General features: G+C 41.9%; 1 protein-coding gene across 1 annotated transcript; it reads left to right on the top strand.

Moving 5' to 3' along the window:
- The first annotated feature begins 610 nt into the window (after positions 1-610).
- On the top strand, positions 611-4,791 carry LOC122925084 (izumo sperm-egg fusion protein 1-like). Its single transcript, XM_044276604.1, has 12 exons — positions 611-755; positions 834-908; positions 1,037-1,120; positions 1,394-1,414; positions 1,809-1,823; positions 1,911-1,994; positions 2,195-2,242; positions 2,563-2,637; positions 3,323-3,423; positions 3,753-3,894; positions 4,259-4,436; positions 4,731-4,791. Exons 1-12 carry the CDS (start codon positions 611-613, stop codon positions 4,789-4,791), a joined length of 1,029 nt encoding a protein of 342 aa, XP_044132539.1.
- The last annotated feature ends 6,896 nt before the right edge of the window (positions 4,792-11,687 follow it).

Genomic DNA, 11,687 nt, shown 5'->3' with positions numbered 1-11,687 from the left:
TATTCCCCTGGGTACATCATTCTGTGAACCATGTTTGATATGTATATTCTGTAAAGAATGTCATTATATGTATTATTTGTGATATTTAAAAAAAAAAGTTTTTTGTGAACATACTTATTTACTCCTTCTAGCAACTCATGTTTCAGAGAATTGTTTGTATATGATGATTTCATAATTACATTTTCCACCAATGCAATGGCTTATTTGTTTTGGAGCCTAATTTGCATATTCATATGATGATGTCACAATTAAATTTTCCACCAATCCAATAGCTTTTGTGTTCCAGAGCCATATTTGCATATTCGGGTGATGTCATAATTACATTTTCCACCAATCCAATTGCTTGTTTCAGAGCCTCATTTGCATATTCTGATGATGTCATAAAGACATTGTCTCTTAACCGGCGCCTGATGCTGTAACCGGTGCAGTGCTGTTGTCTTCTCAGTGGGACATAGTTCTGCTCTCTTGCGTCCTTAGTGATTATTTGCTACAGGAAGCGATTTTACTAAAGATGTCTGGTTCTATCCAGACCATGTGGCTTCTACTGCTCGTAACATCTGTCTTCATCGGACTGTCTCTCTGTTGCATACCATGCGACTCCAGAGGGAAAATGGCTATGGAAGAATTCAACACCTTCATCAAAAGCCAAGTCGATGACATTGACTCAATAGAAGCTTATGTCAACATCAAGCGGTTTGCCAAAGTCACAGAGAAAAAAGTCTTGGACTACCTTGAGGATGAAGTCGGCATACTGGGTACTTATAATATTACTATTATCTCTATTTTATATAATCTATAGATAGATAATTATTGTACCATTATTTTCCTTCCAGATAAATATGCTATATCCGAAATTGCGTCTGAATATAAAAAATCTGTGGACGTCATCCAGGATATAGGTTTTAAGGGTAAGTACAATATTTTATACGTAGGTGGAAATTCTACTTCTCTTATTGATAGAAATTAGTGTGTTGGGGGCTCAGACTGATAGATGAGGGGATCGGACTCTCATTCTTCTCCTCTTTATATATCTTAGAGGTCCAGCTTCTTCACATCATTGGACTCCATTTCCAGCGACTCAAAGAAAAGCTCAAGGTTATCGTCCAGGACTCAAACCAACGTAAGTGGAATCTTCTTCTGTCCACCATTGTACTTATCTTCTACGCGTCTGGTAGGTTGTCAGAGAGGATGTTTTCAGCTTGTTTTCCTTTCCCTACAGCCTAGTGACAGGAGGGAGCGATTGGAATAAAATGTTCTATACTGGGAATTGCTATGCGTGCAGTTTTCTTTTGTATTATTGCAGTGTTATAGATAGAGCCCTCATATACAGGGGATTTATTTTCTCTATTGTTTTCTAATAGTAATTCTGCTTTTCTTCATTTCTCACTTTTAGGGAGGTGTCCAAATAAACAAGGTGAGTTCTTCTAGATATAACACGTGCTATAATATGACATATAAATGCATTACACACACAGGCCTCGTGTAGTAATAGTAATGTAGACCCAAACTAGAGATCCCCACAGCCACCAATCAGATCACTGCTGTTATCTCCTACCCTGTACTGGACATATGAAAGCCGGCACCTGATTGGCTGCCAGGGATGTTTGCACTAGGAGCTGCTGCGCTCTATAGAGGCCCGGAACGTTCTGGGGCGGCTCAGAGATTTCTGTCAATGGAAATCTAGAAAACAAAGTGACGAACACAGAGGCACTGACATCATGTAATAATAAGGAGACCCAGAGACGAGAGGTTTCTGAGTCTGACAACGAGGACGGTCAGTAATGTCTTCTTTCTTCTCCATTCCTCAGGTGCAGACAGCTGTGGTAAGTACATTTTATACCAGATTCAGCTTCTTGTCATTATTATTCTCTATAAGATTGGAAGGTTATAACACAAGTGCATTTCCCCAGGATTAATGGTGCAAACCTACACCAACTGTAAGACCTGCTCCGAGGAGAAGGTTGTCTGCGCCGGGGGCCCTCCAAAAAATCAAGGTACAGTATAAGATTTCTATCATAGGCCAGAGGAACTAGAATTACACTATATAATGCATGCCAATGGACCTTTCCCACCAGTGTGTGTAAACTATGTGTAAACTGTAGGTACTGTGCTTACTATACAGAGGTAAGCAGCATTACATAGGCGCTTTACACAGCACTCGCTGACTAATGTATGATGTCTCCTCTTTTCACAGACTACTTGGAGAGATGCAGCTGCCTGTGCACCTCCAACAGATGTTTTGGTAAAGTAGAAGTTTCTATTCTTACATCTACATTCATATAGTACATTAGTAAATATATAGGACCCCAAATCCTCACCGTACACTAAATATACCAGTCACTGGTATACACCAGACTTCCCAAAGCAGGAGGATATTTACATTAATATGATTCAGTCCATAAGCAGGCTAGAAGGGTGATTTGTGGCAGCCTGTACAGTATACTGTCCATGTGCAGGTGACAGAGGGGTGATAGATACCAGCACATGATTATCATATTTATTCTAATATTATAAGTGTCTTTAATGCTCGGCTCACATTTCATTTCTTTCTTCTTTTCTCAGATCTGAAAACTGGACGGTCCTGCTCTCCATGTAAAGATCACAAGTCTCACCTGGCAGAGACTGTAAACTGTGGAGGTGAGGAGATGGCAGAATATAACCAGTTACTATCAGTCTCCTCTATGATGCCCATATTTCCTATTAGGTCTTATAGAAGGAGACGTGTTATTGAGACAACCCCTAAATGTAATCACAATGGGGGATAATGTGACCATACCCAGCAGAGAACAACAATATACCAGAGGCCGTGAGCAAAAGTGTAGTTGCGGGTGCAAATGCTGACCCCTAGTATAAAACAACTACTGACTATTGCTCACAACCTCTGTCCGGGGATGCTGTGAGGTGTCAATGGACGGTGCAGTACTACTAATAAAGATGGCATATAACAATGAACTGCAAACCTCTCGTCCCACCCTGATCCAGCTACCAAGTTACCTACCCATGTTGCTGCTGTAGAATGGTAACACGACTCCCCCACTGTTTCAACCTCGACACGTGTTTCGCCACGTAGGCTTCGTCAGGAGGTATATGATATACCTCCTGACGAAGCCTACGTGGCGAAACACGTGTCGAGGTTGAAACAGTGGGGGAGTCGTGTTACCATTCTACAGCAGCAACATGGGTAGGTAACTTGGTAGCTGGATCAGGGTGGGACGAGAGGTTTGCAGTTCATTGTTATATGCCATCTTTACCCCTAAATGTAGGACAGAATATCTACACAATTACTTCTATAATATCTTCTTTCATTTTCCTGTTCTTCTAGAGATAAATATAAAAATCCCAGAATATGAAGAACTAATTCTGGACTGTACTTTTGAATGGTACGCGAGGCTGGAGGAAACCTATAACAACGTGTTCACCCTGGTAAGTACAATGCAGATTTCCAAGAAAATAAGGGTAAAATTGGGAGATTGTTCAGTTTGAGTTATATGACCATAATGTTAAGGCAGCGCTTCTCAAACTTATTCCTTTCATTACTCAAAAACCACTTAGCAGAAAGTCCTTTCACCCAATATCATCACCCGGCTGCTCAATATGGTCTAAAATCAGACTTTCTGTCATGTCAGCAAATTATCATCAGTAATTCTATAGATCTTTTGTCTTAATTATATGACTATGATAAATTACAAATATTATATTATAAATAGTTGTGATATCTGAGGCTCTAATAATTCTCCATATTTTTTCTATAGCATCGTGAACACAATCCCAAAATCACCCGGGAGCCCTATCTAGTGATCAAGGGCGTACAGATGGGGGACTCCGGACGGTACACGTGTACCACCATCCTGGACTCTGAGGTGCCAGTGAGTAAGATCACCTATAACGTGGCAGGTAAGGACATATCATTACTGGCACTATGCTGGGTGGTAATTCTTAGATACACGGGATTCATAACTACTTGTGGGTGATAATTAGTGAGAAAGGATCTAGTTCTGAAAATCTGAATTGTCACCTATAATGTGGGGTTATTTTACATTAGTATTTGTAAGGAAAAAAACTATAATGGAAATATTTGAGCCATTTCTGTATTTTGGAGCCACTCTTGGTTTTGACAGTGCTTCTGGGCCTCCATGATGCAGACGATTCTGATATTCTGACATATATTCCATGTTATTTCATGTATAAGATACACTACAATGTCATTATCGTTCTCTTCATGGAATTAACTATTACTTTAATTGTTTTCTTCATTTAGTTATCAGCGGATCGGAACAGGCGACAAAAACATACCATCCTCGCCCTACACTTCCTGATGTGCTTGACATCACAGCGCCTGAGCCGCCACTTCTAGAGGAGCTACGGGACAACAATGCTTCCCTCATAGCAATATCTGTGGCCGGCTCCGTCACCATCATGCTGATCGCTGGCATATGGTAGGTAGCATTTATAAGATACTCTGTGGAACAGGCGTATTATTTCAGATACATATTACACATTACACAGTGTAAACTTAGTCCAGGCCGTCACTAGATGCTCCAGATTTATCATAATACTGAACGCTTCATGATAAATTTGGCGCATATTACAAGGCCAGACATGTTATAATGTCAGTGGACTGATAAGCAGCTAATGTAAGAAAAAACATTGGAGGATCTGTGCACACATTTCCCTCAGAGCTGACATGTAAGTAGCAAATATCAAATAACTGATAGATTTACTTTTTTCAGCATCTGCATGTTCTGGAGGAAAATGAAATCTAGAGAGCCTCTGGAAAAAGAGCCAGTGTGAAGGCGAACCGCCAAGCACCATCCTGTACTGCCGCCTGCCAGGAAAAAAAAAAACTGAAAATTTTAACCCTTCCCCAAAAACAAAAAACTTAAAAAAAACTTCCCTTCCCCATTTCTCCCTTCCCTTTCTCTCCCTTATCCCCTCCATAAAAAAATAAAAAAATAAAAAATGTTTCCCAAAAAATAAAAAATGATCTTCCCTTCCCCTTTTCTTCCCCCCCCCTTTATCCCTAAAAAATAAAAATATACAAAAAATCTTGACTGCAGCATTTCATTTCCCATTCCTTACCTGCCTATATATCAGATAAGAACTACAGAGACTATATCGGAGAAAGACCAGGAAGATGGAGTCTCTTCTTGTTATTCTTGTCACCAGAGCCAGTTTCAAGATCTATAGTCATATAACTTATGGTTTGACTGAGCGGAAACATGTCTTTATTAGAAAACCTCTCTAAGGGCTCATGGACATGAACGTATTTTTTGTCGGTTCCTTTTTTTTTGTGGCCCTAATGCAGAACCATTCACTTCAATGGGCCTGCACAAAAAAAAACTAAATACTCTGTGTGCATTCAGTATCTAAATGTCCGCAAGTCCATTCCGCAAGGACAGGCATTGTTACAATGGATTCTCAAAAAATACGGATGTCACACGGATGTCACACAGGTGTCATCCGTTTTATTTGCGCATCCATGTTTTGCAGATCACAATATACATACGATCGTGTGCATGAGCCCTAAATCTAGATGACTAATTTCAAGCTCCTGGGCTCCAATGTAAAATATTTAACAGGTCTTGAACTATCATGTGTGGTGTACAGCACTGCTCTACTCATATGTGGACCTTTTGGACCCTTTCAGATTAAAGGGCCTAGGGTGTGACCTTGCTGGAGGAAAAGGTGTAGCTCCCATTGTCTAACCATTCAGATTGGCTGACACCACCATGTACGAACCATGCACAGCTCCTGGGCCCATTACGTACCCTCTCTTCCAAGTTCTTTGGCATGGGTTTTTATAAACAATGCTGTGTGACGGGCACTACTTACTTGGTGGTTACTTTGGGCCAGGGGTTTGCTATCTCTCCATTTTTCACTCTTGCTCTGTCCTATCCTTCTGGTACTGCCATCTTCTCCTTCCCTCCTCCTACTTCTGGAGGACTAGAGATCCTCTTTGGCAGCTGCTTCATCCTCCAACTGCTTGCTAATTCAAATGGCAGCAAAGGGGCAGAAAAATCAAATATTGTTTGAGCAGGAGGAGCCCGCTGCACTTGGGGAATAGGTGTCCTTCCATTCAGTACATTCTAGGGACCTGCATGAGAAAGATAAGTAGAAGGGAGGATATCACTGAGCGCTGGGTTGCCTGGCATCCCCTGCAAGGCATAGAATAAAACAGTGGTGGGCTGGATACAGCAGGGGCAGGCTGGAAAGTCCACTAGCAGCAGTCAGGCCTTTAATAAATAGTCTGTAATGGCAGAAATGGTCATACTGTATACATTTCTTCTAGTACCAGTCATATCATGTTTACTGACAATTCTCATGTATATACAGCTATAGCACCTGTCATATCACCATACTTACCCATCCATTTATGGCCTGGGTCAGCCTAATTTGCCAGGACTTCAGGGACAGTCCAGTCAAATTTTAGGACGGTTGGCAACTATGTATCATGCATCGCTACAGTTATAGTCATAGTATCAGTCATATCCCATATTTACAGGTTAATGGCTGTGTACACTTTTGGAAGTATTTTTTTGTATTATTGTATTGTGCTCATTTTGAGCTAAAAATCATTTTTTCAATTAGTCTTTAATAAAAATAATGAGCCGTTTTCCCTGCACAGCTTGAGTTCTACTACCAGCAGGATCTTTACTTACTCTCTGCTCTGTCAGGCAGGGAGCTGACGTTACGCTGCTTGCCCCGCACGCCTGCTAGTGAGGTGAGGACGGTTGCGGCGCACATGATAGTTTTGGAAGGGAACTTGGTGTGGCAGGCGCAGCACTATGAAGTGCCTTTTGCGCTGTGGCATTAGAAGAATTTTGGTATCTCTGACTTTTAGTTAACCAGACTGTCTATTACTCTGTAATTCCTCTAGCGCCGTTCTATGGAATTAGTAGGTTTAAAGAGCACACCAAATGCTTGAAATAACTTCTTTATTAACTTAAACTTTTCTTCATATAACACTGCCGCCTCCGCAGAAGATAATCCATATACTTTGTACATAACACATGTTGAAAAGATATCACAAAATGGCGATATAATTAAGATGGTGGTTCAACTGTTCAATCTTGTCATTCAACATAAAATGGTGGATATATTTCTCCCTAGAGTATCTGTACTCTCACTTTAATTTATTTAATCACTTTAAGATCTCTCTGAGAGGTATATCTGAGGTCTAACTAATAGATCTGCTTGCTTAACTTGGTTTGCAGTATGCAATTGCTTATGATCTGGTATGAGCAGTTCACAGTTTGTATGCAATTTGTATGGAATCTGGTTTGTATGCTTGCAATTTGTATTTGCAATTGACTTGTATGGTTGCAATTTGAATTTGCAATTGTATGGTTGCAATTGGTGGAACTGTAAGTAAACACATATATAACTGGTTCAGTATACAGTTCTAATCACAATATTAACAGTAGGAACATTATATCATTATTTTAAATACCTTTTTTGGCCTCTTGTTCCCATAAAACTGGACTCTGACTGAAACTGTGTGTCTGTTCAGATCCTCTCTCTGGTGAGTAATGATTCCAGCAGCTCCTGCTAGGGGAATTCCCAGACAGGCTGTCTGTGAGACTGGCTGTGATTGGTGAAAACTCTTGCTGTATGAGAAGCTGGCTGTGATTGGTCTAGACTTTTGACCAGCAATAATAGATTAACACTATGCTTTCTGCTGTTTCTGCTGTGTCACTGAGCTTATTTTTCATTACAAAATGAATCTTAAAGGCATATAATCTTTTTCTGCTTCTGTGAACACAAAATTGTCACGCCTTGCCCTGTGAATGTGCGGAGATCTATCAGACTGGCTGCACATGTCTGACTTATTTGTTTCTTTTGATTTGGGTTTGAGCTGGATCCATCTTCCCTCAGGTGTACTGGATTTCATTGTTAGTGAGGCTATTTACCCCTCCTTCCCCCAGTGGCCTGTGCGGTTTATAGTTCTTTCCTGGGAGCTCTTGATTTGTGGTGGATCGTCTGCTCCAGCTCTGCTCAAGATAAGTCCTCTCCTTCATTTCCCTTTGTGTGTTTTTCCAGGCCTCTAGGGAGACACTTGCTTCTTCCTAATTTGAAGAAGCAGGTTGCCTCTTCCCTTTTCCCTGCTGCTTAGGGTTTGCCCAGGGTGTTTAGGTTTTAGGCACAATGGCATGTGCATATCCAGCCTAAGGGTATGCACATGGGCACAGCAGTTTAGGGAAAGCTTTTAGGGATCGCTAGGAGGTGACCCTTTTCTCTCTAGCTTTTGGGCCTAGTCGTTTGTTCTGTTTGTTTTCCCGTGTTTGGTTATTTCCCTGCTTACCTACCTACCGTGACAAAAAATATAACAGTTATATGACATCCAAAACATAATGTCACAGTAAATAACTCTGCTTTTGTCTTTAACACATAAACATATGAACTGTATTAAGGTTTAGCAGTATACACATGTAAGGCTATACTAGCAACCTAGGACAGGTCTTAGCTGGCCAGCTACACTTGGTGCCCAGTTGCTCCGGTCTGGGACCCATAACGCATTATAAAAAAAGTATGTACCTTGTCCCACAGTGCTACCCCTCCTTAGTTGTCCACTGTATAATGTCCCCTGATAGCCCTCCTCAGTTATATTACCCCTGTATAATGTACAGGGGCAATATAACAGTATGTGTGTATATAATGTATATATATGTATACATACACGGGCGAGAGCACGGCATGTGTTTGTGCTTTAGGGTGCACACCCTAATGCAATAGGCTACACACACCTATGAGAAGTGCACAAATAGTCCCATAACATAGACAGTGACATACCAGAGGGGGATCAATGTCAAAAATTCCAACAAAAAATATGTATTTTATTCAGGGGCCTTTTTTATGCGTCTTAATGGAAAACTCTCAAAAATATGCCTTGCTGGAGCCTAGACAAATCTTATTTTAGGCCACCGGAGTACAGGCCCCAAAAGCTAGGCATTCACCTGACAGAAAAGAAAAAGTGATTATGTGGCTGGAGGTACATTAGGCGGTCACTGAATAGCAATTTTACTGTAGGCCAGTGGAGTACAGGCCCCAAATATTAGGCATTGACCTGACAGAAAAGAACAAGTAATTATGTGGCTGGAGGTACATTAGGCGATCACTGAATAACAATTTTACTGTAGGCCAGTGGAGTACAGGCCCCAAAAATTTGGCATTCACCTGACAGAAAAGAACAAGTGATTATGTGGCTGGAGGTACATTAGGCGGTCACTGAATAACAATTTTACTGTAGGCCAATACAGGCCCAAAAAATTAGGCGGCATTCACTTGACAGAAAATAACTTGTGATGATGTGGCTGAAGGTACATTAGGCAGTCACTGGCTAATAATTTTACTGTAGGCCAGTGGAGTACAGGCCCCAAATATTAGGCCTTGACCTGACAGAAAAGAACAAGTGATTATGTGGCTGGAGGTATATTAGGTGGTCACTGAATAACAATTTTACTCTAGGACAATACAGCCCCAAAAATTAGGTGGCATTCACTTGACAGAAAGGAACTTGTGATTATGTGGCTGGAGGTACATTAGGCGGTCACTGGCTACATTTTTTTACTGTAGGCCAGTACGGGCCCCAAAAATTAGGCCTTCACCTGACAGAAAAGAACTAGTGATTATGTGTCTGGAGGTACATTAGGCGGTCACTAGATAACAATTTTACTGTAGGCCACTGGATTAGAAGACCAAAAGTAGGCATTTACCTGACAGAAAAGGCCTTTAATGCCGCTGTATATACATAAGACAAGGACCATTTTTTGTTCTGGGTGGTGGCAGATATGTTTGGGCTGGCATGAGGAAATTCAATTACACGTGGTCATCACAGGTGTTGAATTCCTCCAAGATCCATGCCTCATTCATTTTTAGAAATGTGAGGTAGTCCACACTGTCGTGAGCTAGGTGCCTGCGCTCAGGGGCAAGCCAAGAGTTCCATGGCAAATTGTGCCAGCTCTGGCCACAGGTCAAGCCTGCACACCCAGTAGTCCATGGTTTCCTCACTTCTCAGAGCATCCACATCAGCCATTAACCCGATGTAGTCGGACACCTGTCTGTCTAGGCGTTCCCTGAGACTGGATTCAGAGGTTGGCTGTCGATGGGTTTGCTGCAAGAATGATCTCATATCTGAAGTGATCAACATATCTTCAAACCACTGAGGAAGGGGCCAATAGTCTAAAGCCCCGAAACGCGTCTGGTGTGAATCCCCCTTAAAGGACAGCAAGGACACTGCAACCCCGGTAAAGGTCTGGACATCGTTACAAGAAGAGCCAACTTACTGCGTCATTGGAGACGCCAAAGACCACGTGGAATACAACCTGACTGATGCCGACTCAGTAACAAGCCCTTGAGACCGGGACATCACAAGCCGACGGTACCGAGTCGAGGACTCATCGTCAGGTATAAAGACCTCCGGGTAAGGTTGCATTGATTCTACACAAGCGATCGCTCTTTTCAAACACAGCGGGACGCCGCTGTATGTCTTTGTAGCTATACGCTGCAATTTGAACTACCGAAAGCTATATGCTTTGAACTCGATCAAACACACATAAGTGCATCGCCATAATGTTGCAACTTTATTAACTTATTGCATACAAACTATCCACATCAGGAGAGACTTTACTCAGCTACCAATTGAGTCACAAAAGACTGGTTTTAATCAAGATTCCTTTTCCTCGGATGTATTTATAAATATCAGTGCAAGATATCTATACCAACATACAATCTACACCGTATATTTATTGATTATTATATGAATTATTTTAGTATATTTAATGGAATTTATGTCTTATTCATTATAATCTAATACAATCTGATTTTAGTCTTATAAGGTTATTATTTTCTCTTTTATCCATCATTGTATTACCAACTCACTGTATTATTGTATAGACCATTAAAGATCCCTTTACTTAATAGAGTGTGCCCCACTTCAATTTTATTTATTCACTTCATACTCTCAGACTGGGTGTCGTCTGATAGTGGGAGCACCTCTGTTTGGATTCCCACCTCATTCGAGTGCGACATTATTCTGTATTTATATCTTCAAACCGCCCTCTTCTTGAAGGCGCAGTAGGATTGGTACCCACGCCTGTTTCGCTGTGAGTGGAAATTCCTCTGCCAGCGCTCGCAACAGCAGAATGCAGCATCTCTCGCAGCAAGGCCTGGAAATGCTGCATTATGCCAGCCCTCTGTGATGCTGGTAACATGTCCGCCATTTTGTGTTTGTACCAAGGGTCTAAGTACATTGCCACCCAATACTGGTCCTTTCCCTTTATGCTTTTTATACGGGGGTCCCTCTTCAAACACTGGAGCATGAAGGCCCCCATTTGCACTAAATTGGAAGCAGTGGAGCGCCCTTGCTCCTGCTCATCGCCCAGGAGAATGTCGTCCTTGGTCTCCTCCCCCCAGCCACAGACAACATCAGGGATCCCCGAAAAGTTTAAAGCCTGCTCTTTTTGCTCCTCCTCCTCCCCCCAGCCACCATCCTCCTCTGACTCCTCTTCAGAATCCTGCTGACTTGTCTCAGATGGAGTAGCCCCCCTGGGAATTCATTCAGCATTGCGACTTCCTCATCTTCCAGCTCCTGCTCCTTGACGGCTTGATCAATGACATGATGCAATGCACGCTCCAGAAAGAAGGCGTAAGGTACGATGTCACTGATGGCGCCCTGGCTGCGACTGACC

This window comes from Bufo gargarizans, chromosome 1 (assembly GCF_014858855.1).
Source record: "Bufo gargarizans isolate SCDJY-AF-19 chromosome 1, ASM1485885v1, whole genome shotgun sequence".
Lineage (NCBI taxonomy): Eukaryota > Metazoa > Chordata > Amphibia > Anura > Bufonidae > Bufo > Bufo gargarizans.
This window is presented reverse-complemented; position numbering and strand designations above follow the sequence as displayed.

What these genes read in the sequence shown, in the direction of transcription:
- LOC122925084 (XM_044276604.1), top strand. Translation starts at nt 611, where the DNA reads ATGGCTATGGAAGAATTCAACACCTTCATCAAAAGCCAAGTCGATGAC. An exon ending in GGGCCCTCCAAAAAATCAAG is followed by an intron (nt 1,995 to 2,194) that starts GTACAGTATAAG and finishes CTCTTTTCACAG; the next exon opens with ACTACTTGGAGAGATGCAGC. An exon ending in AGAGACTGTAAACTGTGGAG is followed by an intron (nt 2,638 to 3,322) that starts GTGAGGAGATGG and finishes CTGTTCTTCTAG; the next exon opens with AGATAAATATAAAAATCCCA.